The sequence below is a fragment of the Trachinotus anak genome, unplaced genomic scaffold, assembly GCF_046630095.1.
Source record: "Trachinotus anak isolate AG129_WGS33_773 ecotype Australia unplaced genomic scaffold, CSIRO_AGI_Tana_v1 ptg000001l, whole genome shotgun sequence".
NCBI classification, from domain to species: Eukaryota; Metazoa; Chordata; class Actinopteri; order Carangiformes; family Carangidae; genus Trachinotus; species Trachinotus anak.
In genome coordinates, this window is record NW_027273852.1 from 16,877,131 (window position 1) to 16,904,051 (window position 26,921).

Consider the following 26,921-nt stretch of genomic DNA (forward strand, 5'->3'; position numbering starts at 1 on the left):
TTTCATCACTACTCTGTGAAGACAACAAACCAGTACCCTGATACCCAGCGCAGCAGTCACATGTAAGAGCCACACATGGTCGACATGCCTCTGTGTGGACAAACCACAGATCCACACAACTGCAGATGCTGTTGCAGCCCCAGGTCAAATAAACGCCAGGTCGCAGGAAAAGCAGGTGAGTTTGTGACCTTTCTCTGTCCATCACCATCACCTGCAGGATGTTCAGTGAGTCCACCACTGTGTTACTGAGGTGAGTCATTCTATAACTCTCAATGAGTGAGTTATTCACCGCACTCACACTCACCAGAGGGAGGAAGGACACACAGAAATACGCTCCAACTAGTCTGACCTTATACTAATGTTACACATAAGTATAACTGCACCTGCTTTCAATTAACACACAGTGTAACACAGTATCCTGCCTGAACAGGACATGTTTAATTAATGTTTGCCCTTGGACACTGAATAATAGAATTGGTAAACTGTATGTACTTCTGTATTTCCTGCCCACTGACATTAATAAATCATTTTAAAGACTGCTTTCTTCTCTAAAAAAAACATCATTGTCAAAACACAGTTAAGACATCAGCACTGTTTGTGTGCGTACATGCATGTGATCGTGTCCTTACCGCTGCCAGCTTGTCAAAACGGGCGAAAAGTTCATTGAGAGTCATCACCAGCTCCTGCGCCGTGCACTGGGACGCCAGACTGGTGAAACCCTCGATGTCTGCGAATAAGATGCTGCAGAAACACGAAGACAAGAGAGACAGAGTTCAACATTGTTAATTCTTTATTGTAATTTGGATTGGAAGGACTGATGGATGAGGAGTATTTCCACATCAGGCACTGAGCAGGCTTTGGTATGTGCGTCTCTGTCACAGACCTGTCTTTTTATGGCACTTTTCAAAGTGCTGATAATATCAGAATCAAACAACAGCAGCGTTATGCTTACAGAGAGATAGTCCACCGATTACTGTTCAGTCTAGCATGATGTCTGACCAGGGGCGGAGAAGGATTAAAAATCAGCCGGAGACATCTGACAACCATATAACTGCATCAGCACTCTACCTCTAATCTACTGCTGTTAAGTTTGCTTTGTATTGAATTTCCTTGATGTTTTCCACAGCTAAATAATCTGCCTACTGCTTATGCTGTAAAACATGACTGAAGTTTGAACTGGACTCACTGCATGGGAGCTGCACTGGGAGCTGTGGTCTTGAACCCACTCTGCTGCTGCTAGATGCACAACTATTTGAAGCAATTTGGATTTTTCTGAATTTTATTCAGACCTTTATGTTTTTGTTTTGCTTTGTTTTTTTACTTTGTTCTTCATGTATAATGAGTCAGCAACAGTCCACTGCTGGTTCCCTCAGTGTTTAAACCAAGAAAAGATCCTGGTTCTTCTGACGGCCACTGCCACTGGCATGTTTTACTGAATTTATAAAGCGCTCTTGCTCTTATAAAACCAGTCTTAATCCACCAGACAAGAGTTTAAACACAGGCAGGAACAGAGAGAGGTGACTGAATGACTCTGGTCACGATGTACCCTGAAGCCACTGATGGAGCTGACAGGTGTGAGATTAGCTGCTTTTTACACTCATTTCTAAATCTAATACAATGCATGTTATCCGGTGTTAAAAAAGTACTTCATGTAGCATTTGTGCTAATGAGTTCTTGCCCTGGCAAAATGGCACGGAGAGATTGTGTGTGTGTGTGTGTGTGTGTGTGTGTGTGTGTGTGTGTGTGTGTGTGTGTGTGTGTGTGTGTGTGTGAGAGACATAATACATTTGCGAGTAACTTTGCACTTGTAAGAAATTAGCTTCCCTTCCCTGAGAACAAGGTAAACCGATACTGATAAACTGAAAGGTCTTTTTGTGATCGAGGCATTTTCATTACTCAGCAGCGGGACAGAGGATCTCACCGGGCTGAATTCATCTCTCTGAGAAAGAAAGGACCAAGGGAGCAGGCTGGCAGGCAGAGACAATAATAGGCTCAGCAGCAGCTGTGGGAGACAGTCAGGTTGGCCTCAAAAACACTTAGAGATAAAACCCACGAGCAAGCTTGTCTTGAATGGCTCAAGTTGTTTTGTGAAGCATCACAACCTTCTACCACACAAAGTCCACATTTTCTTTCTTCAATAATAAGCATATTTATTCTCTGGTCACTATTTTCTCCTGGGATGAAGCATGTGATGAACTTCATACGTCTCATAACTCAGAGGGAAAGACCTTTCCCTCTGTCTCCTGCAGCTCAACACTGCGTAGCTCTTTCTTCCTCGCAGCAACTTTGACAAGAGTTCACCAGCTCCACTCTGCTCCTTGTGGGATCCCCAGTGATCAAACAAACATAAAACAACCTGTGATAGAAAATCCACCTCCAACCGTTATCTCATTTATTCAGCTGCCTTCTAATTACTGACCTCATTATTCAATATCAACCTTGACGAGAGAGTGATAAAGATGAAGATGAACTTGATTTGTCTAACTGATCTACAATAGAAAGGGAGGCTACAATGAACAGAAAGTGGTATGAAACCCTGACTACAAACTGACTCGGCCCATTGTGAAGTAATGATACAATATGTAGATATTAATGGTGTGCTTCCAACTTTGTGCCAACAATCTGTGGAAGGCCCAAACCGCAAAGACAGCATCAATATTCCCCGTTAGCCATATTACCTTTACTGGAACAGATCCACCTTCACCCAAGGCGTGGGCCAACTGGCAGTCAAACAAAGGAACTTACATTATTTCACTGGAGAACCGTGTTAGTTCAGGCGCAGCAGGCCACCAGCTGATCTGTGTCAGCTGACTCTTTCCATCACATACACACACACAAGTTAACAAGTCAGTCATCATAATCTGACCTTACAAGCCCTTTCTGCTGATTTTTCACACCACCGCTGCTCTTACATATACAGTAGTAGTAGTATCCTCTTAATATGACACATCCGTACCAGTGCTCCTCTGAAAGTGTGAGTCACACTGAATCTAAAACAAGTGTACAGTATCATGCCTGCGTGTTGAGTTATGAGTCAGACTTTTGACGAGTGTCAAGGGTTTCAGTACAGTGACCTACCTTAATTAACACTGCTGCAGCTGCAGCTGCTGATGGTGTTGCTGAGTGGGTCAGTTTATAATAATTAATTCCCTTTTGTTTGCAACAACACTTGGAACATGGCCAAACCTTTTCACGGGTTTTACCCACCCTGTCCAGTTGAGCAGGACATTGTTCAACCTGGCAACACTCTATCCAGCTACATGAGAGCAGGCAGCATTGTTGGTGTTTGAGTTTGTGAAGCCAGATATTGCAACCATTTCCTGACTATGTGTCTCCGAGCAAGTTTATCAATGCATCTGACATCTTTCATCTTTTTTATATGCTTATGCTGATGTTAGAGTACTTCTGTTTGCTGTATTGTCAAGGTGCATTTGTATGGTATTTGTATTTGTCTGTCTGGAACACACACCGAGATAAAATCCAATCAATGTTTCATTGAAATGGTAATAAATGATTGAATCTTGAATGTGAGTAGAGGTGGATCTCTGAGACAGACCCGCAGGAAGAAGAAGAGAAAAGCTATGAATAAACAAAGGCTTCAGACTAAACAAGCTCACATGAACCTCACAGGGTAGGTGCCTGCTACACAGCCAAGGACAGGGTGTGTTTGTACAGTATGTGTGGGTTGGACCTGCAGGAGTTCACGTTCCTATATGCATGTAAAAGTGAGCTGTACTCTGGGTATGTGGAACTCATTTTATGGCAAGGTTTTTACCGGCTTCACAGACCTTTTCTGCTGGCTGCCCACACGTCAAAAGCACTAAAGTGTTTTAATGAACTTGGGCTTCAAGATTCCTAAATTTACTCAATTTGGATCTCAAGTTGAAAAGGATTAAGAGTCCCCACTCTGGGGTACACATTTCTGAGAATAATTGATTGTTCCTGTGAACTTTTGCAGGGGGCGGGGGTCGAGTGAAACCAGACACTTGTGTCCAGTGTGACTGAGCTCAGAAACAGGTCTATCACTCTGGGTGGAAGCAGCAGTGGTCCACAATGAGTGCTTTAGTTCACTTGTTTTAACATGTATGTCCACAAAATCTCTTTATATCCTAAGTAAAAAGAAAACAAATTGTAGTGAACCTCAACATTTGCATCACTACTTCCACACACATTCATCTGACTTGTGCCTTAGCACTGAACCAAGATTATGATAACGACACGTAGCTACTGGATACACACATTGAAAGAGTTTTACACAGTTAGAATACTTTATTAATGGGATATTTGTAAATTGAATTTCCCTACATCATCAACATTTATTCATAAAAAATACCCGAGAGTGAGTCCAACATACATCCATGAAAAGTGCTGCACTGTTCAAAAAGGAACATGGTATGGCGTTCTCTTAACGCATGACTGTGTGTTGCAAAAGAGACGCAGTACTAAGTTGTAGGTCGTCCATGTTTTCAAAGTGCTCAGAGTCCAATACACAATCACTGTGGTTGTGTTTGAAAATGCAGGAAAATTCTCTTGAAGCATAAAAATTTGCTTTGAGTCACACGAAAGTTAACATTAGCTGCCGGTCCCATGGCTGAAGACGGAAAACTCACTGGTTCAGTGTTTACTTGTCTAAGCGAAGGATCCAGGCAGAGTAGGGCAGAATAGTTCATTAAGACTGATGCGTGGTTCAAGAAAAAAAACCCTAAATAATATAGACATCACATCACAAACCTTCTCTACTATAGCAGCTTTTAAGATTCAATAACAGGTTCCATTTTGACTGTGTAAAAACTAGATTATCCTCCCCGTCTTATACGTGCAAAATCTATTTTTAGTCAAATACATAATGCCGAGATTTCCTGATGGATTATCAATCTCTCCTCTTGCAGAGAGCAAGGTCACGTCCCACTTTAAAGAAGACAGTGGGTGATGAGCTACAAAAGAAACAAAGTGAGAGAGTATGAGAAAAAGACCAGGGGTCTTTAAGTCCCATTTAATGGCTACATTAGTGATGAGTCACTTGCTTTTTTTTTTTTGCTTCCGTAAGTGACAGTGACTAGCGAGGAGATCCTGAACTGAAAGGACCTGTAGTCTCGCAGGAGAGGAATGTTGGATATTTTGTTATTTTGCATCTGATGAAATAAATAAAGCTGCAGTGTAAGGGTTAAAAAATGCTTTCAAGTCATTTGTCTGTCAAGAATTGATAACAACACAGACATGTAAGGGTTTAAAGTGATAACCGCACAGTATGCTCAAGAAAAAGATGAATGCCTCAGAGACAAATATGTGACTCTGTATTTGTTTTCAGATCAGTTTATATGTTGGGCTCGGGACAAACAGAGCCTTCAGTAATTGATTCAGCTGTAAGTGAGGACCACAGAGCGGAGGAAGCAGAAATCCAGATGGTTTTCTAAAGTGAAAAGAAGTAAATACAAACCCTGCAGCAAACAGACATTGAAAAAGAGCCTTTCTTCATCTCAACATCATCTCAAAATTAATCAGTAACTGTGTCATGTACAAACATTTAAATAGCATGTAAGCAACAGAAACACCAGCAACCGGAAATGGGACAGTGCATTTACTGCAGCACAACAATAAAAGCCTTGTTCAAAAAGGGTTTCTACCCAATGAAACATTAGGGCCTTTAAAATTGAAATGGTTACAGGAAGTGTTGAGTTTGTATTAACATGCACTGCAATAAAAACAGCAAACACAGCAGCAGGAGCGACTGAAAATCAGGCCTTGCACTAAATTTCAAATCAAAATCAATTACAGATAACAAACAGAGGGAATTACAAATAAACACCTGCCTCAAATAAAAATCTGTTATGTTCTGGAGTTGAGGTAAATAAAGGCTAAAATATTGTGGATCCCAGACAGTGGCTGTCCGCTGTGTAGACAAAATAAGAAAGATATGCTGTCGCTTCTAACTCTCTCAAAGGGATCATTTTATAAGCAAATACAGATGAAATCACAGCACAGTCTTTGTCTTTCCACTGGTTTATAGTACCTGGTACTTGTTTTGGTAACACCTCCACTGAGGGTCCACACGATCTGAAGTGACATCAAAAGTTGACGTGAAAACGCCACACACTACTGATTGGGAGAACCGTCACTACAGCATCATCATTGTGCGAGACTGGACAAACCCACCATTTTTAATTTGCCATAAGACTGTACACCCCTTACTGTAGCTTGCTCCATTTCCATTATTGTACCATACTATTAGCGTGGCTACCTACAAAACCATGTTGCAGTCAACTGAGGAGGTGCAGACGCTTCTGTTTGGTATCCCTTTGATATCCTCCATTTTTCAAGTGTGTCATGTTGAAGATTTGTGCGTTGTTGCTATGGTAACGATGCCATATTGAGGGGGTACTATCTGCAGTGGAGAAAGACGTACCTGGTACCAAAAGTGAGTTGAGTTGAGTTGGTAGCCTAAAATGCAGTGCAAAAACTTGAGATAGATACAGTTTGCAAACTTTTTCTAGCCAGTTGAGAATATTTTTGATTAAAGATTTTTCACCCACTCTTCCTGTAGCTCACTTACAGTTAAAATTTTAGGATGACCTTCTGTAGCATGTTTAAGATCCACACACAGATTTTAAATCATGTCTATGTCAGGGGACTGTGAGGACCGTACCAAAAGCTTCAGTTTGCATGTAATGAAGTGGTTGATGGTGGATTTTGTGGTCTTTGGATCGTTGTCCTGTTGTAGAAGCAAGCCTCTTTTCAGTTTCACTTATTGACTGACTGCGGGACATTTGCATCCAGAGTATGCCAATACTTATTGGACTCCGTTCAGCACAAGTGGGAATATTTCCACCCCCATGCTTAACAGTTGGCAAAAATAAGTACTGACTAGCCCAAACATTTGCACATATCACAATTACTGTATTTTTAAGTTGAAATAAAAAATAACAATGTATTAATGTTGTAAGCAATTTTGCTGTGGGCTGTATTCATTTCTTTTCACTTCAAAAATCAACTAAATATGCAATAAACATTCACATACAACTGCGTACAGTCTCCTTTTCCTGCTTGCAGAACCGCTGCTTCAAAATCTGTTCTGGGTCAAATCTCAGCTGAACCAAAGCTGTGCTGCTCTGCTATTGCCTGACCCTGTGATCCCCACTCGTCTGGCACTAGCACTGCCACTGGCCAGCTGCCTTTTATCTGCCCCCAGCTGCTTAACTCTGCAGCTCTGCTGGTGGCTCGCTAACCTCAGCCAGGAAAAAAAAAACAAAACAGGAAACTCACACAGACTCTTCCGTCCTTTTAATCGTTGCTTGGCTCAGACTTTTTCTGCTCTTCTTCCACTGTCTGTAACTCCATCATGTCATTCACCCCTATCTATTACTCATTCTATTCATAATGTCTTCAATTCCTGCTCTTTTCTTTCCTCTCTAACCCTCTGTCTTCTACCTCTTTCAGATTCTTGGCCAACCCTTGTTGTACCCACTGAATGAACTTGCTTTCTGCTCATTTGTAAACAGAGTATATTCATGCTGCCCTCTCTATGCCATGATACAGTATGTATCTGCATCTTGATAGGATGGACACAGATCTTTCTTGTGGTAATAAAGTAGAACACTTCATGAGTTAAATATCCCCTTTGGGTGCAAAGTGTGATTTGTCACCCAGGTTACATGAGCAGTCTTAGCTTAACTTGTGTATAAAGGCAGCGAACATCAGCTGATTCGTAAGTGGTGTGTGTTCTGCATGCATGCTGCCGTCTGCTCAGCAAAGGCAGATTCTCAGGACCGGCTCCAACTTCATCAGCAGAACAACCTTATGTAACACACACGCTCACGGTATAACTGCATTACACACACTAAAACCATGTGTTTGCTGGACAGTGTCAGTTCTTGTCCTTACTTCCATTAGAACACGGAGAACAAAGGTAAGTTCAGTTCCTCTAATTTATGCACTGCTCTTTCCATGTCTCACTCTGCAGGGTGCTGCTGGCCTAAATAACAGCAACAAAAGCTACAGTCACAGCATTCTTTTTAATAATATTTCTTGAACACTCACAGGGCGACCCAGCAGCATCAAAACATCCGCCCCAAAGCCCTCTTGCATAATACCTTAGTCAGCACACATTTTGGCCTCATTGCTGAAGCCACAGGACATGACTTTGCTCTAGAGGACAAATGCAAGTGGGATGCCACACTCTCAGGAAAAGGTGGGAAGAATTTTACCTTCAAGGTAAAAAAAAAGAAATTCTTGTTGAAACACCATTTCGCAGAGAGACAGAGAGAGCAACTGACTGTATAATTATATGCTTGTTATGGTCCCTCTGTGAAAAATAAACTACACTGATTCCTCTTTTTGAGTGCTCAGGACTTCATTAATCACTGTATTCACTTATTTAACAGAAAGATGGACAGAAACATACATACTCTATGCATATCTGGTGTAGCAACAAGCTCCAGGGACTCTCTCTCCACCGCTCCACCTTCCTCTGTTTTCCGTCTTTCTCTTTAGTCGTAGCAGTGGGAGCTGTCACTTCTCTTCCTGTTGTTACTCGGACTCTCAGCAGAGCCCCAATTACCGAAAGCCACCTCTCGCTCCCCGACAGGCCTAGTCGCACCTGGTTAGCTAGCCATTAACCACTCACAACCACAGAGCAGAAATTAGCCAAGCTTTGTGGATGCTGCTAATGTGCTGCCTGCTCCCCAGGGACTCCAATAAAAGCCTATAGGAGGACCTTTCCAATTTTGCCTATGTTGGATGCTGTTTAATGTAACTGCAGATTTCAGTTCATCTTTTCTAATAACGTAAAGACTAACTTCTCCACAGGTACGAATGAGTGACAGGTCTCTGAATTTAGTTGAGGCTTGACTGCTGCACTAACGGACCCATCCACTGAGAACCAACATGACATTCTTTGTATTTCCTCTTAACTGCAGATAATACAACTGCATTGCTGTAATGGCTTAACGTCTGTGTGTGAACGCTCATTCACAAGTTCCCAGTAACTTCTGTCACATGCCTTGGACACTTCCTAATTTTTCACCCCTGCCCACTCTCTAAAAACAATCTGCACCCTCACTTATACTGAACTCTTAAACAAAGAGAAATAAAAAGGATAATTCCTGATAATGAACGCCTTAATCACAATGAAAAAACCTTTGGGTATAAGAGCTCCAAGTGGGTGACCTGGTGCTTTAACCCGTGAGGATTAAAAAGGGACACATCTAAGTGATAGAGGGTTTCAATGGCACCTATTGTGTCTCGAGGTTTGGGCTGCCACCTGACTATGACAGCTACAGGCCATAAAACTCTCACTCTGCAGCTTGAAACTCAGGCTGCCGCGTGTGTAACACACTGCACACATGCACATACACAGAGAACTAACAAGTCAGTTTTTCAGTATCACCTTGGTGCAGTGTTTTCTGAGACCACAAGGTGGTGCAAAACCTCACCACAGCCTTTCAGCTGCATCTCTGCTGTGGGGCTGCCAGGGTGTGATGATCTGATGACTCGAGCTTAGTGACTTAACACTGTGTCACTGAAACTGTAAGGACCCTGGACTGGATGAATGCCAGAAACAACCAACATCCGCTGTCTGTGGTCGAAGCACTGATGAGGAAGAGGTCAAAGTCATCAACCAGGAGTCGGTGGATGACCAGAGGAAGATCAAAGGGGCCATTCACATCAGACACCAAAGACTTCTTATCTTTAAACAGAGTCAGGGGTTATGATCTCCCTCTACATGACCGCCTATCATCACATGATGAGGAAATTCCATACGTACTGGGAGTCCACATCAGAAGTAAAGCATCAGCAGTGCATAAACACCACTGAAGCAGCCATTCACTCTATCTACTACGACCTGCATTCAGCCGTCACTTCCATCAGAACTGGCAGAGATGGTTGTCAGACACCATCTTCAGAAAGTTAATGAACAAAAATAGTTTTCATGTGGGCTCCAGTAAGGCAGTAAACAGGAGTAAAACACTTTCTTCTGATTTATTAATTCATAGATTAAATACCCACAGTGAAGCCGAGTGGCACACAAAACTGGGGCTTAATACGCATAGAACATATAAACGGCAGGAAACACTGGGTGTTGTGCGTGTCTCAGAGTTACATTTGGCTAAAAGAAAGCATATCTGTTGTGTGAGTAAGTCAAGTGATGGACATCAAAAACACTTTGTGTGTAGAATGCCCTTAAGCAGATACTGTATATGCTACATTGTAGGAGCAAAGTTACTACAAATAGTGACAGAGGTATGTTTAACGTTTCAAGCTTTTACCTGCCTTCCCAAAAAATATGATCAGGATGGAATAGTGTTGTTGGAAACACTAAAGACAAAGAACAGCATCAACTGGTCTACAATCAGCGCTAACCACTTCAATTCAATTTTATTTGTATGGCATCAAATAAAAAAATGCATAATCTCAAGGCACTTTACATGTCATTATTATAGAGCGAAACCCAACAGCTTCCACAATGAGCGAGCACTTGGCGACTCTCCGACAGAGCCAGACTCAGGGTCTTACCAGGCTTTGAAGTGATTCAGTTTTCTGAAAGCATTCAGTCTGCTATCGAAAAACATTTTGTCCCCGTTAATGGCAAATGATGAGCAGTACATACCAACATTAAACTTCACAAAAGCAAAGCAGTTCAAACATTTGTACTCTGCAATTTGATTTATAGAGGTTTTGTAAGTCTGCTAATATAATTGTGTAACAGTAGCTTTTAGACTTTTTGAATATCAGCACAAATCCTGGTTTTTGGAATACACTATAATTTCCTCCAGGTTTATCGGCCTTTATAGGCTGAAACAGGTCTTATAAAGAGAAATCCCTTGAAATAATGCAACATTTTGCTTTAAATGAATATAGGTTTTGTATAAGGTAAAAGGAAAAACATATATTTTGTCTATATTCTTGGTTGTTTCCCTTATGATGAGCAGCAACAAGTTTTAATTTACAATATTTTCATGACATTACGCATATTATTCCACTCTGTATGGATACTGATAATGTATATAGAGACAGGTGGAAAATACTCTGGGAAAATACCATGCAGCCAGTTGTCATGGCAACGCCTGCACTTCTTCCTCCTCCTCTGCCCCTGTCTGTGGGTGGGCTGCACCATTCAAGATTAACCTGGATTAAATCATAGTTTATTTTACAGTTCAGTGGCACCAACACTTTAAACTTAGCTTTGAATTCAACAGGTCTGATTTGATTTTGGTTATCCGTAAACTTCACTGAACAAATAAAAAAAAACTGAGATATTGCATTTAATGGTTATAAGTTCAGAGTTCTGACTTTTCTGAATCAGATTCTGTATCACCTGAAAAACTCAAAATCATCATATGACTCAGTGGAGTTGAGTTCATTTTTTTCCCCCAAAACACTCAGTATGAGGAGGTTACACATCATAGTACAACTGTGTGCAAAAGCTTTATGTTTATATTAAACCCAATTTATTTATTTCTTGTGGACAAAAGTCACTAAATGCAGCCTTAAACAAACTTTTGCACACAAAAAAGAACATTTTACCTCATAAGGTAAAAAATGCAGTTGAGTGTGGGGTGTGTTGTATTTTTGAGAGGCAACACATGACTTGAAATGATTTCTCAAGCTTTTGTAAAGAGAAGTGTTTTTATATCCAATTCAATCCCCTCATCACACCGCTTCCTCCTCTTGGTGGGGGAGCAGCCCCAGATGTTACCTGACGTTGTCGTGCTTCTGGATGTAGATCTTGTGAAACATCATGTCCTCCTGCTTGGCATTTATATCAGCTTTCATCTCCATGGCAACATGGCGGGGAAGCACAGAGAGCAGGAGGCGTTCCTGCAGGAAAGTGTAGGGAAGGTGGGGGGTAAGTTCAGTAGAGTGGTATAAGTAAATTAAGAGATGGGGACTTTGACTGTCTGAGGGGAGGCCCACTGACTAACATGCCTGAATAAGTTCACCATTCCCTTTCCCAACTATAGTAGATCCCATCTGAGTCCATTTTGAAGTGACCAGCCACAAATTGTCAGCTAGAGCCTTTTTTGTCCACTTTGGGATGTATTAAGAACAAAAAACAACCAAAGGGACTCAGCTGTGGCAATTAAATCAGATCTGGATTTTTATAACCTGGTGGATTCTTTGCCCTTAATCGGTAAAGAAGGAACATGTGGACTCTCACATAAACATGTTCCTGTAATTTAACCAACGCAGACATGTATAATGCAGAGGTTTTTTTTTCACTGGACACCTGTCATTTTGCCTGGTGTCTAGCATATTTTATAATCATGGCACATTCTTGTTGCTGCAGAAATTGAACAGGCAGTGTGAAGACATAGGATTCAGCTCACCATCAACAAGCACAGACTTAGTTAGTGGTGTAGTCCAGGTTAGTATTATTACTGCTATGAGCAGCCATTTCCATGTCAGCTTAGCTAAAGCTATCAGCAAGAAATGGAACTGTGAGGGGAAGAGTTTCATGCAAATACACATCTAATAAAAGACACTTATCCTGCAAGAAGCACCTTTTTTTAAACACTGACATAAGCGAACATGATCAGTTTGTGAATGGGAAACTTGTTCCTTTAAAATGACAATGAAAATATGTAACCCAGCCCATTCTACATCTCAAGTATAAACTCTAATACAGTGTTAAACAAACATTTTACAGCTGCCGTGCTCCACAAAGGAGCTAAAGTACACACTTTTCAGAGCCATCTTTTAAGCCTCCAGGAGTTGAGTGTTTAATATTGAAAACACAGGTTTTCAGTGAAGTATTCCTTTAAAAGATGAGTGTATTTAATTTGATCTCCAATAATACTGGTCCCTGTCTTCGCTCCGCTCTTCCAGTACATCCCTATTTCCCATCACCATAAATCTTTTCTCTCTCTCTCTCTCTCTCTCTCTCTCTCTCTCTCTCTCTCTCACCTGCTGCTGGTTTTCCCTCTGGGAGTGGAGGCGAGCTTGGATGCATTCCCTGGTCTCCTGGAAGGCCTGCCTCTGGGAGCCCTCAGCGGGGTAATGGGTGCACACTCCCACGATGTTGGTACAGGAGAAGATGAGCACATTGGAGACTATCTGTGGAAGAGATAGGAACAGTTAGAGCACAAAGAAGGGGGCGTCAAACACTCATGCTATTGAAATATAAAGTTCCCAGCTCTGAGGATGTTTGTCACGTGCCATTTCCCTTTCTTTCTCCTTCCTGTTGCTCTCTAACAACACAAACTGCAGCTGGTTTTTGACCCTAAACATTCAATCCCTTTAAATCACCCACTGCTGAGAGATTTTATGCCCTCTTGAGCCAACCTGGTGGACTAGTTTAGCTCCTGCTGCCTGCATCTGACACTGACATCTTTTTTTTTTTTTTTTGAAGGAAATGTAATAAGTAAATGTTCATTGAACTTCCTTCTGCTAGTACAATAACACAACAAGGACTCTACACAGTTGGTCCAACCTTTAATCTGGCACCAGGCGTGATGCAGACATAAGAATGAAGAGACTGGGCCCCACATGTTCTCACTCTGAGTGAGCTGTGTGATACAGAAATGTGACAGAGGTAAGGTCAAAGGTAGCATCACAGAGAGTATCAGGGGGAACTTTTCAACTGCTTCAACATTTATAGAGTAATTGTGTTGTACTGCATGTTTTCCTCAAGCACACAGATTTACTTAGTGTCATTTACCATGCAGAGAATAGACCACATTGTAAATACATCTAATCTAATGAGTCCTCACTTAGTAGAAAGTTAATTATTTGCAACTTAGTGTATAAGCAGTGAGTTAAGACTGCTCTGCAATAGAAGACGTTATGATCAAGGACAGAACGAGTGTAGTTCTTCACCAAACAGGTGAACAGCGTCTTGGTAACTGATGCACAGGATTTCTAACACAGAAGACACAGGTGTTTATGAATCCGGTGAACACAGATGTAGTTTTGAATCTACACCAGGCCTCTCAGGTAAGTTTGGTATTTTACATCTCAGCAGTAACAGCAGGTTAAAAAAATGTCACCGTACATTACAACTTTAGTCTCCATATGATCTCTGGAAAGTCTTGTCTTATCGTATATAGAACAATATCAGTAAGCAAATCAATTCAATTAGAGTAAACTCATTTTGAATTGTAGGACAAAAGCATATTAGAACTGAAACAAGCAAGTGATAAATTGATTTGTCAATCAACACACTGTATATGAATTAGGGCTTATTTTAGTAATCAAGTATTCTATCGATTATTCCATTGATTAATCGAGTAATCAGATAAGAACTACTTACATCTTATTAAAGAATAAGACATAGGAAAACCATAGAATTTAGAAAAATATATTGAATATAGAAAATATAAAAAAGAGACAAGAACACATGAACAACTAATTAGTTTCCTTTTAAGAAAAATCCACATTTTCTTTGCTTAATACAATACTATCTGTCAAATCTAAGGTTAAGGTTAACCCCAACAGCAAAAGCAAAGACCTTTGGCAGAAGCATCTGGCATAAACATGTTGTGCAACAGTAATAATCATTTGTGCGAAACACAGTGAGTGACTACTTAGCCGTCATGTGGATTACACAAAGCTTCAATGCAAAGAATTTGCCTCGATGACTTTTATCAGTCGAGTTTGTTGAGTTTCCCGAGGAATCGTTTCAGCCCTATTCTGAATATGGCTAAACAAGACATCTGAAGATGCCAGCTTCAGCTCTGGGATATTTTCTGACACTTTATCGACAAACAATTAATTTAGAAAACAATCTCTGAGTGAATAAATAATTGTTGATCGAACTATATCCAGGTATGTCTCAATAATACTTTAGGAGTATGATAGCAATACCACTGTACTGAAGAGTTTGAATGAACCTTATATGTAAAGTACAGGATGTTTAGACTTTAAATATGCAGAATGAAAACACTGAATTGCTTGACAAAGGTGGTGAGAGAGAAACACAGTGTTTTCCAGGCCTGCAGCTGTTTGCCCTCTAACAGAGTAAAGCGCTCTTTGTTTCCATAAGCTCCACTTGCGTGCCTCCCTGTGTGCGGCAGGAACAGAGCGTCTCAACCCTCTCCTCCTAATTTTGACACAACATCCATCAGAATATCCCTGTGACAAGACAGTGTCTCCCTAATTAGGAGACTCAGAAGAGCCAGAGCCAGTTCATATGCTACCTGCTCGAGTGTTTGTGTGTTCTGATAAGAAAGACAGTGTTGGTGTGTGCTTATCAGTGAAACTGCTTTGATGCAGAACAAACTGACAAAGTACTTGACCTCAGCTGAACCATTTGCACTTTTCCAATATTTTGGAAATTTTTGACATATTTGTTAAGTGACAGGATACCAGCTGGTATTGTGTTACATGTTAAAGGTTTATCCAAAATGGACTGAATCAGTCACCACCACTCCCTCTTATATTCCACCTCAGCCAGAACTTTTACAGTTTGTGCTGCAGCTCCTACAAGAACCCAAGTAGCTTGTGTGCTTGGAGACACCCACACAGTCCATATGCCAGACACCTGCCCTTTTGTACTTGTCATTGCACTTGCACACATAAAATAGGGACCCAAGTCATCTGAAAGAGGAACGCATGCTGAGATCAATCAAACTGAGATCAGGTGACTGACAGACAGTCAAGGATATTCGCTGCTTCACCCTGAAAAGTTCTTTGATTGCATTGGCTTTATGTCACAAGTTGCTGTCCTGCTGAATGGTGAAATGCCGTCCAATGAGTTTTGACGTCCTCTGCATTCATCCTGTTGCTTCCGTCAGTGGTGAAATCATCAATAATGCTGGTGTGCCTGTTCCATTGGCAGCCGTACCTGCCCAAGCCATGGCAGATACTAAACCATGTGTGACAGAAGCAGCAGGATGAGATATGGTCCAAGAAACATTCATTTCTACTCAAATGAAAGCTGAGACTTGGTACTTTAATGTAGTATCTGTGATTGTATGTGCTGAAGCACAGAGGCTGGAAAACAAAAAATGTGTAGACATCCAAATATTTACATTGTGGACTGGATCTGTGCAGGACCAATAAACAGACACAGTCTACTCAATATGTAGTGCAGGGTGTCCATATTCTTATGCCTATACAATAGATACAGCTTTGTGCCACTAGCATCAAAAAGGAAATGGAAAAGATGATGCTGTGAATTGGGTGAAACTGGGCCAAACACTGAGCCTTGAGGAACACCACAGAACATTTTAGACATTTCATGGTCTGGCCATTGGTTATACTGTTGAGCATCTGGAATCATATGAGTCAGAGCCCGACATAAGTTTCACAGACCTTCAGAAAACTCTTTGACTGCATTAACATGCACATAAGTAAAAGAAACAACAAAATCAGTTTTCTGCAGTATCCTGATTTCTCACACATGGTATAAAGGAGAAACCTGGCTTTGGTAACTGGGGTAGGAGATAAGACGAACCTGATTTCCTTTCCTAGATTTCTCCTGGAGAAAGTAAAGATTATTACACATAGAAATGCATGTTGCAATGACTGAAACTTAAACAACACCTCTTGACTTCTTGACCTCTACTGTTAAACACACGCTTGCAGTGTCTCTCACACACACACACACACACACACACACACACACACACACAGACATCAGAATGCTTCATATTATATCACTACAGGTGAAATAAGTGGGAGCAGCAGGTCTGGGTTGGTGATGATGTGATTATTGATCTGCTGCATGTACTGACCCACTACAGTACATGTAAACACACTATCCAGTTTCCTGAGTAACCTGGTTTCTTGTGTGCATGTAAATGTACGGAGTAACAGAAGCTAGTGGAGCTATAAGAGGGGGCTGAACTGCTGTGGGAAACCCTGTGTTGGTGTGTGTCCCACTAAAGCTCACGTCTTTCATTTGCAGCAAATCAGTGCCTTCCGTTTTTTATAGACCCTGTCCAAGTTTCCACTTATCAAAACACAACACTGCTAAAAGACATTGTTTCCAGTCTGTGCCAGGCATACAGTGAGTCCTGGGACTGGAAGGCAGTAGGAAGCCAAAGCCAGCAGCCCGTTCTTTTCATAGAGCTATTTAATGGGCTGAATCAGCCAGCTGAAGCACATTCACACCACGGGCCTGACTGTTGCCGGAACAAACTGAACAAACACAGCACGTCTTTATCAAGTCAAAAACCCCTCAGCAGGTCTGTGTGCGAAAAGCAAGCACGCTCAGACGGAGGAATGACTGGCAGAAGACTAGCCTGGAAGTGAGGCACGACCAAAGAAAATAAAGAAACGAGCTGAGAGACAAGGAGAAGGTTGTGAATTTAGAAAAGGTCACACTTTGGTATTTCTGCCTCTTATCTTAAGAATGCTTCACTGAAAGCTCATTCAATTAACTACAAAAACGATCAAGGGAGTACAATTAATGCACAGCATATTTGAAAAATCTATTTTATGTGAATACAAAAATGATAACATTTCCTCCGTGCAGGACAGCTTCATTATTATAACTCACCCATGAAGCTCAGTTACCACATTTAGCAGCTCAGAAGAGATTTGTCATATTCAGTGTAGCCAGTCGTGGTTGAAAAGCCAAATACACTGTATGAAGATTAGAAGAAAGAGAGGTAGCAGAAAGTAATCTATCTGAGTCACGTCAGAGACAATCCTCTCAGCACAAAGAGAACGTGAAGGTCCTTGCTTAAGAGGCCAAACTGTTCAACATCATACTGTTTAATATTAATGCATAAATTCTTCATCTCAGTGCCAAAAATGTTTTAATGCTACAAAATAATTTAAACCTTCTAAAGGGTTGACTTCAAGCCCAGACAACTCATATTTTTCGAGGTAAGGCAAATTTATTTGTATCACACATTGTCATCCACAGAGGTCATTTAATGTGCTTAACAGAAAAAAAGCATAAAAAATACAAGTAAAAAACATAAAAAGAAAAGGTATACATGTATTTAAAAAACACAGATTATGAAATATTATAATACTGGGGTGAAATGGCTCTTGACAGCTGAAACTCTGCTACTAAATGACAGAGAAATCATGATGTTTTCCTCCATGACGGGCTTATTAGCATAACAAATGTATTTGAGGCATATAATCAGCAGAGGAGGATGTACTTTTTTGCTCCAGGGAGAAATGTTGCCTTGTACAAAACCACAGGGGGCAGGAGCCTGACTGCTAAAGTGTAGAGCTCTGTGTGAAAGGCTCAGAAAACAGTCACAGAAAACACACACTCCTGCTTTTAAAACAGCTTCAAACTGTCTAAATCTGACATTTAAAGGTGGGTTCGTGCTACCTACAGTGGAGCGAGCCAGCTGCAGCTGCACACGCAGCTCCGCCGAGCCCTCGTAGCATCCCGCCCCCACACTGCCATAGAAACGGCATGCATCAGATAAAGTCTTTCAACAGGTCAATACAAATATTCCCAAGCAGCAGTGTTATTCTATTAATACTGCCACTGCTCACCAAGACCTTATTTGGAAGCGTATGGGCTTTTCCTCAACACAGAGGCAAATTGAGAGCACAAGGACACAGCTCCCATGTTTAATACAGGTCATCTCCAGGGTAAGGACACAGATTTCTGTGCTGCAGGGGGAAACTGTGAGATTTCTGCTGACATTCATAGGTGTAAATAAATCAGTGTCTTCTCAGACTTAACATACATAATCAGGGAAGCTCATTTTCAGTAATTTCCCCGGGTGATTCATGCATATTGTTTGGCTTACCTCACTCATGCTGACTCATTTTCATATTTGCTGAACCAAAGACAGTCAAGAGCACTTAAGTAAGTCAGTTTCATAGAAAATGGTTTAAACACAACCCAAATAAATTCAGCACGAAGTCTCCAAATGACAGAGTACCTATGACAGCAATGATGCCCCAAGCAAGATGCTGCAGATAAAATTGTGATACACAAAAAGCTGAAAATGTGACGTCACACTGCAGGCAATAACATTTTACTCATCTGCATATTTCTCTTATCTGATTAATGGAGGCCTCTGCAGCAATCGGCCACAGTAAGTAAAAAGATCCTTAATGGCGTCGCTGTTGAGTGGAAGCAGTCCTGTGGTTTAAAGAAACCTGTTCCATACATGACAACATCAACACAACTGAAACGGAGATTTACAGGAAACTCAGGGGTGGACAAGCTATACATGGTAACATTAGACTAATTTGTGTCTTTTTCACAGTAACTTTTTTTTACTTGAAATTGAAATTTGATTAACCTTTTTTCCATCTGCATAATTTCTTTCATTGCATGAAAGCTATTTTCTAAATAAGAAATTTCTGTGATTGACGGACCTTTGAAAACTTGTGTCAGTTCTGATTTTCTTGAAAGAGGAGTTCTTTCCCTCATATGACATGTTAGCGGACATCATGAGATACAGATGACACACGAGACAATGGCAGCCTCCCCTTGATCATAAATAACAACCATAACAACAAAGGGGGGGTGTATGAGTAGTGCAAGTACAAATGCAGACTAGGCCTTTACTTCAAATCAAATCATCTACAGATCTAAGCCATATTAATGTTTAAAATGTGACAATTCTGCTTTTTATTAAAACATTTGTTCTTGTGTCCTGTTAATCACCTCTGTTACTGTAAGGATTTATTGGCTCATCACATCCATCTCTCAATCATGAGGAGATTTCAACTTCTCATACATACGTGATGAGTCCCTCAGAATAATTTGTATCTAGTAGTACATTCAGTTACCAGTTAATTGGGTTCACCTATAGCTAAAACTAACGCAGTCTTATTTAGTTTGTGCTGTTGTTGAAGTGTGTGTGTGTTTTTGTTTTTTTGTTTTTTTTGGCCTCCTCATTTATATAAATGAGAGCAGACTAAATATCAGATAGATGTGACTGCATTAGTTTAAGATAGCTGTACCTAATAAAATGGCAACTGTGTGTTGATCAACCAGGTGGTTTTCTGGCCATGAGGAATAATTGATTATTATACAGGACTGAAAGATGTAACATTGATGAAATGATCATATTGTGATGTTTTTTCAGTTATGTTGTCAAAGTTAATGAATTCAAGCAAATTGTACTGAAATTGCGGCACGGTGCTGCGGTGCTAAGCGCTGTCGCCTCACAGCAAGAAAGTCTGGGTTCAAATCCCGGGCCTGGGGCCTTTCTCTGGCGAGTTTGCATGTTCCCTCAGGGCACTCTGGTTTCCTCCCACTGTCCAAAACATGCACATTAGGTTAATTGGTGACTGTAGATTGCCCATAGGTGTGAATGTGAGTGTGAGTGGTTGTTTGTCTCTAGGTGTCAGCCCTGTGATAGACTGGCAACCTGTCCAGGGTGTACCCTGCCTTCACCCACTGTCAGCTGGGATTGGCTCCAGTCCCCTGTGACCTGGTTTGGATAAGCGGTGATTATTTCATGTCATTCTGCAAACATAACAAACATACATTACTGTGCTATACATTCAGATTAAAGAACATCTGCATTGCTCTTGATTTCAACTGTATTGCCCAGCTCTAATATTAGGACATGATTAATTCATGCTTATTATCAATTAATTAAACCATAATTAATAAACCATAATGTAATGTCACTTATGTTTTTTAGTTTCAAAACAATATATAAAATGTCCACATAGTTTGCCCAATGCCTACAATACCGGAGCAAAAGTCCCAACGCTCACCTCGTTTTCTCAAGAGAAGAAAACACGGCTGTGTTAACATGAGTAATTTAAAAGACGGCTTGAGCTCTGGGGACTCATGTGTTCTGTGTTTGTTTACTGCAGAAGCCTCACTGGATTTAACGTCAGTATTTAATACCTCAGTTCTCACTCTGAGGTGGATGGTTTCATTTTACACCCAGAGCAACAACAACACAAAAAATATTAATATATATGTATTTCCATTAAGTCTGCTACTGATACAATGATGATAACCATGAAAGGTGTCAGTCCAGCTCGTCTGTGTGCTTGTGCTTGTCTGCAACATTATTTTAGTGGGTGATTAATAATTGCCAGCAGAGACCATAAAAAACAACAGAGCAAGACATTCTAGGTGTCAATATTTACCCAGCAGTCTGAGTTTCACCCTCCTACATCTCTCCCACTCCTTTCTTTTTCAGTGTTTCTTGCACCCACCCTAAGGCGTCAAGTTTGTCCTCCACTTCGGAGCTCTCGCCATGCTTCCAACAGACTTTTCATTTATACTCGTATATCTTTCAGAGATGCCCAGCATGATGAGTGTGGAGGACTGGCGGCCAACATCCAGCCCACACGAGTAATAAAAGCAACAGTCAGCAAACCAAACCAAACCACAATGTCCTGTGTTGTGCTAATGCAAGGCTCTGCATGTCTGATAACACATTCTTCAAAATTTGGAATATTTAAGGATATCCATATGATACCTTCTCAGCCACAAGTGCTGCTGTAGAGCAATGTTTTGATGACCAGATCCCTGTAATGTTTGTATCAAGAGGATGCACGTTCAGACTAATTTCTGCAGCCTCTAAAGAGCACAAATGCAAATGTGCCATAGATTACAAATATTGAAAGTTAGTTTCAATAATGCACCCTAAAAGGTCGCCTTAAGACTGGAGGAATGCGCTTGTGACCTGAAAAGTCCCCGCTTCCATCCACTCACTGACAGAATAGATGTGGGTGGGGAAGCTGATAGAGCCTCAGTCGCCCCTCCTTCATGATCACTGCTATGGTGCCCTGGAAAATGTATTTATCCAAATCTAGCATCACATACAATTCACATGCAGTTCACTTTTTTTTTTAAAACTAAACTTTGTTATACCTCATGTTAAACTACAGAATATCTTTTTTTAAAATATGAGATAAGAGACCTGTACCCTTTAAAACAAAATCCCAGCTAAATCCACATAAGATTTAGGGATTTTGAAGTCCATTCACAGAAGGCTTTGCAAATGTTTTAAGATGTAAAAAAAAATGCACTAATTCATTCATACATGTTGTTAGGTCTTAAGGTTCTGGAAAATCTACAGAGTAGCTCCAAGTTATGCAGCTCATACTTGTTTCTTTGCGATTAGTGTGGCCAAACTGACTGAACATGATCACATGGTGAACATTTCTGTGATTGTCAGTCGACAGGAAGTTGATGCAATATAAGGGCATTTTGCCCTGAAACCTAACTAACTAACTAACTAACTAACTTACTTACCTACATACTTACTTACTTATCTAACTTATCTAACTAACTTAAGTGTTTACTCCCAGACAGAGTACCATAAATCAGATTGTCAGTTTGAGGACCAATGATACTGATGGTTAACTTCAACGCTGCCTGTAGTTAAGCAACGCAGAACAAGGTCAATGACTCTTTCACGAATGTTTGTAAAAATGTTACATAAATTAGATTGTAAGCTCTTTCATGTAACACTACAACTGTTTGAATATTGAAATTTCCGTGATCACAAGATCAAAAAATTCCAGGAGGAATTTGCTAAGGCAAACGATTAATTTTATTTTGAGCTAAAGTCAGTGTAAGAAATAAATAATCCCCTGTTAACTGTTTTGCCCCTTGGAAAGTACTGCAAGACTTTGTCGGTCTGATTTTTACTTTTGTTTTTGATTAGATTATTAAATTGATTACAAGACCCCCTTAGTTAGCACACTGAGGCGCATTGTGTGCTTTAAGGATAAATGCAGGTCATGTGCTGCATGCAGATTACAGCGAGCAGCCCACTGCCAGCCTAATTCTGCAGAGCAATGTACAAGACAGTGAAAGTCTTTCACGTGAGAGCCTGCAGTTGTTTGTTGCTGGATTTTACCTCGAAAGCTGTCAGCTGCTGTATTAATGCCTTTGTAACCAGCAACAAACCTGAAAGAAGAAAGGTTTTGTTGCTTGGGGTCTCTGTAGGCCTCTGTAATATATTCTATATATGACAATCCTCTAAGACTCCTCTGCTATTTCTGCTTGAGAATGGAAAAGTGCACTAAAGTATATTAAATATGCAAGCCACAGTTCTTCAGCTTGGGCCTCAACAATAATGTGGCCCCACAGACAGACAAACTGTGTCTAATGTGAGAGCCACTTCTCCTTATGTTGGTAGTTTGACAGTCTAACATGATTAACACTGTCCATCCTCATACACAATAAGTACCTTGGCAACAGGTGATGTCATGGTCATCAGCTTTCAGCAAAGTAAGTTTTAAAGCTTGCTTAAAACTTGGAACAGTACGAAAATAGTTAATACATGGTTGATTGATTTTTGGGGGCAGCGAAAGTAAACACAACACTAATATATTGTCAATCTTTTTTAAAGTTTTGCTTTTAACAGTTGCTTATTTGCACATGCAGCAGACAAAGAGCATCAGGAGTTTTTGTTTCGCCAGGCGACTCACAAGTGAAGGCTGTAAAGTAAAGGCTGACTAAGTACAAGGTAGCATTGAGTTGTGGTGAACTGAAACAATACATCTTGAAAATGTATAGTATTAATGCTCACTGACACGATCAGTGTGCAGCTGAAAGGTAACTGTCTGGTACAAATGTTTGCACGAGCACACAGCACAAAACAGGTGCTGTGAGGTTACACTGAGGAAAACACAAAGTTGTGATAGATTTACTTTTAATTTATTTTCCCTCCCAGAAACTTAAGACACAAACCGTGGTAAAGACTCAAGTTTCTGATTCTGGACCAATTGTGGCAATCATGTCATGTGACTTCCAATGTTCTGGACAATGCAAAAGCATAAACAAGGTATATTGTTCAGAGACTAAATGTGAAGAAGAAGCCCTTTAATACCAACCAACACATTCATACCAACACAGTGACACAGGTTAATCCTGTATAGGGGGCCTATCTGTACGGGTCAACCCGTGTCAGCTGACTCTCCCTCATAACCCTCCTCTCGACCAGGGGCCAAATACATAAAACTCTGCTTTTGTGTACGCATCAGAATCATAAAAGACATGTGTACACATGATTCCATTTTATGAATCTCATCCATTGAGAAATTAGGCGTACGTTCACGACCCTCGTTTCCGCTCCCACAATTAGCCATAAATGGATGAAAACACTCCCTTAGTCCATCAGTTTGCAGACAAAAACACTGACTGGGCCACATGTTGTCAGGCATGGCTCAGAAAAGAAAGACGAGAAAGAAACGCCATTTCACCGCTTGTTGGTCGGATCACAAACAGGAGCTCAGAGGGGAACTTTAGTACAATAAATACACCTGTAAAGTCTTGTTGTGCTTAATTTGCTGGAAGTAGAGACATCTTCATTAGGCTCCAGACAGACGTCTGCGTTTGTGATTAAATATTAAATTAGTATGGAAACAGTTTACAGAATGCCTCACAATAAATAATGAGGATGTAATATTAAACAATGCTAAAGGAAATATTGAGCACACAAACCCAATTATTTCTGTTTATGAATTGTCAAATTAGTATAAATCTTATAATGATAATAACAAATTCGAGCTCTATTTTGTTTTATGTTAAACACAGTGTCTCCTCTATATTTTGCATTTTCAATTCACTGTATCAAACTTGGCTCGCTGTAAACAAAAACGTGTGTACACATGGTCAAAAGAATGCGTGAGGAGCGCACAGTCTCACCGCACACTCCTTGTTTATAGATACCAATACACGTGCGGAAAATGGTGCACACATGGTTTTTGTGTGTACGCATCATTTATGCATCTGGCCCCAGGGCTGGACACGGGTCGGATGCTGCCTGGCTTCGGGGAACTGGCACTGCTAACAGGAACAGTATGAGGTCTCTGATGCAACGCAGTTCAAACGCAGGTTGGGCTGATCCGCATCATACGCAGGTCTGCTGTCTGAACGTGGTGTCAAAGAGTTGCATTTGACTGTGAACATTTCTGGAGTTCTACTTCAGCACAGGCACATCGAATGCTTTCAAGCAGTCCTAGTGCCTCACAGGAGACACTGAACTCCTGGGAACTAAAAGGTCATTCTGTGACTCATGCCTTTGAAGAAGAAAGACAGGCCCACCGACGAACAGAAGAAAAAGCACCTTTAATTTTTCATCTCATGCTTCAAAAGAGAAGAGAAAGAGAGGGGACACTGACTAACTGGAGATTCTTCCAAATATAGACCCAGCATTTTAACACCGGCCATATGGGAGACAAGGCTGTGTGGCAGTCTTTGATGTCAACACCTAGCACTCAAATCTATTTTCCTCCAATGCTTTGAAAAGTCTGACAGGAAACAAATCAATTTTTTAATACCTAGGTAGGTCTTAGCAACCTGCATACTGCTGGCCACTTTGACAAAAGGAGGAAATGGCAACTTGTAGGAGCTATGCATGCACAGATTTACCAAAAGCCAGGAGGTGAAAGGACTCAGTCTCCATCTTACCTCCAAGGCCTCAGCACTAACACAGCCTTATTACATAGTCAAAAACAATGCTACAAATATCCTGTGACACGCTCACCGTGTCACTGGAGAAGCCCAGAGCTTATAGAGAGAAAGGAAGTGGACTGAGACGGCGTCCCCTAGTCTGCCTGGAGGATGAAACATGATGAGAAACAATAATGTGTCTCCTGGGACGACTCGTCCTTTAATACTCATCATGCATTCCCCTGGCCGGTGCCACCGGGATTGTTCTCAAACAGATGCACCTCAACGGTTTTGATGGCATCATTATAACTGCAAAACTGGCAGTCAAAGAAAAGCTTGTCTTTGTATTAAAAACATTTGTGCATAGTGTTGTGTGATCTGAGAAAAGTCTTCTGAAATAGTTCAGCTATAAAGGAATAGTTTGACATTTTGTCAAATACACTTATTCTTCTCTTGTTGCGTGTTAGAAGAGGAGATTTATACCCTTTTTTCACCAGAACTTGTGGGTATGAGTGGGTTTTTTTAAACGTGGGTAAATCCAGTAATAGCGGCCGATTGACCCCTCGTTCACTGCCAGTCACGTTTGCCTTTCAGTTCACACTGAGGACACACACAACTACAAGGAGCGAAGACAGAGAGCGCACACACAGGTGCAGGGGAGAGAGTGAGCTGCTAGCTGCTGTGCAAAACAGATCTGTTACATCTCATCCCCAGGTTGAGGCTCCTGTAAAAGTGTCAGTGCCTCTGTGTGAGATACTTCTGTCACTGATTGTGTGTTTTTAAAACTTATGTTGAAGCTGTTCTCATTCTTTCATCCCTGAGCACAGTGAAGTTGTGTTGTTTCTGGTGTAACAGCACCGTGCTGGGTGACAGGTCTGTCTACAGTTACTGCGCTCCGAAGACGTTACAGCAGCAGAGGAGTGAAAATCGGCAGGTTCACCTAGGTGCTGCGTTTACATCAATGCCGATCGGAGCTGATCGGAGTCGGAGCCAGGTCTGAATGCAGATGGTTCACTTTTCCATTGCAGAATAAAGCCCAATGTCAGTGGGTCTTAGTGGGTTTTTTTGACCAGTGGAAAAAGGGCTTAATACAACTCTCATGTCTGTAGCTGATCATGAAGGTACAGCGGGCAGGTGGTTGTCTCAGCTTAGCATAAAGACTGTTAGCAATGGGAAACAGCTAGCCTAGCTCTGTCCTCGACAACCAGCACCTCTAAAGCCCACTAATTAAAATCTTGTACAGAGGTGAAAAAAAATACTGTTTGAGTTTTAGGGGGATTTAGGTGCTGCAACTATTTCTCTCCAGGTACAGACTATTTTTCATTTCTTAAATTCTTAATTTTTAATACATTTAATTTAGAACTAATCAGTTCTACAACGAATGTGATCGATCAAACTGCACCACGCCATCGTACTTGAGGAAAATTAAGGCCCATCACAAGCCTTAAAACCATAAGTAACAATTCAAATTGAACCGTGTACAGCAGGTCAGTAGACAGATGCATCTGCAACAGGCAGATGATGCTTTAAATATTTACAGTCAACACTAAAACTACCTGTGATGTGAAGCTGTAATGGTGATATTAGTGAACAAACAAACATGAGTTAACAAAGAGCACCTTCATACTTACATACTAAATAGTTATGATTACATAGTATTATAAACAGGCACAGTGGC

General features: G+C 40.9%; 1 protein-coding gene across 2 annotated transcripts in view; it reads right to left on the minus strand.

The window, feature by feature from the left end:
* The window catches only part of adcy5 (adenylate cyclase 5), an 88,336-nt gene that overhangs the window by 28,754 nt on the left and 32,661 nt on the right, over positions 1-26,921 (minus strand). For both annotated transcript variants that reach the window (XM_071480890.1, XM_071480882.1), the window contains exons 2-4: positions 12,901-13,050; positions 11,693-11,814; positions 630-741 (exon numbers count right to left, since the gene is read on the minus strand). In XM_071480890.1, coding sequence (XP_071336991.1) covers positions 630-741; positions 11,693-11,814; positions 12,901-13,050 — 384 coding nt within the window. The remainder of the gene's footprint in view (positions 1-629; positions 742-11,692; positions 11,815-12,900; positions 13,051-26,921) is intronic.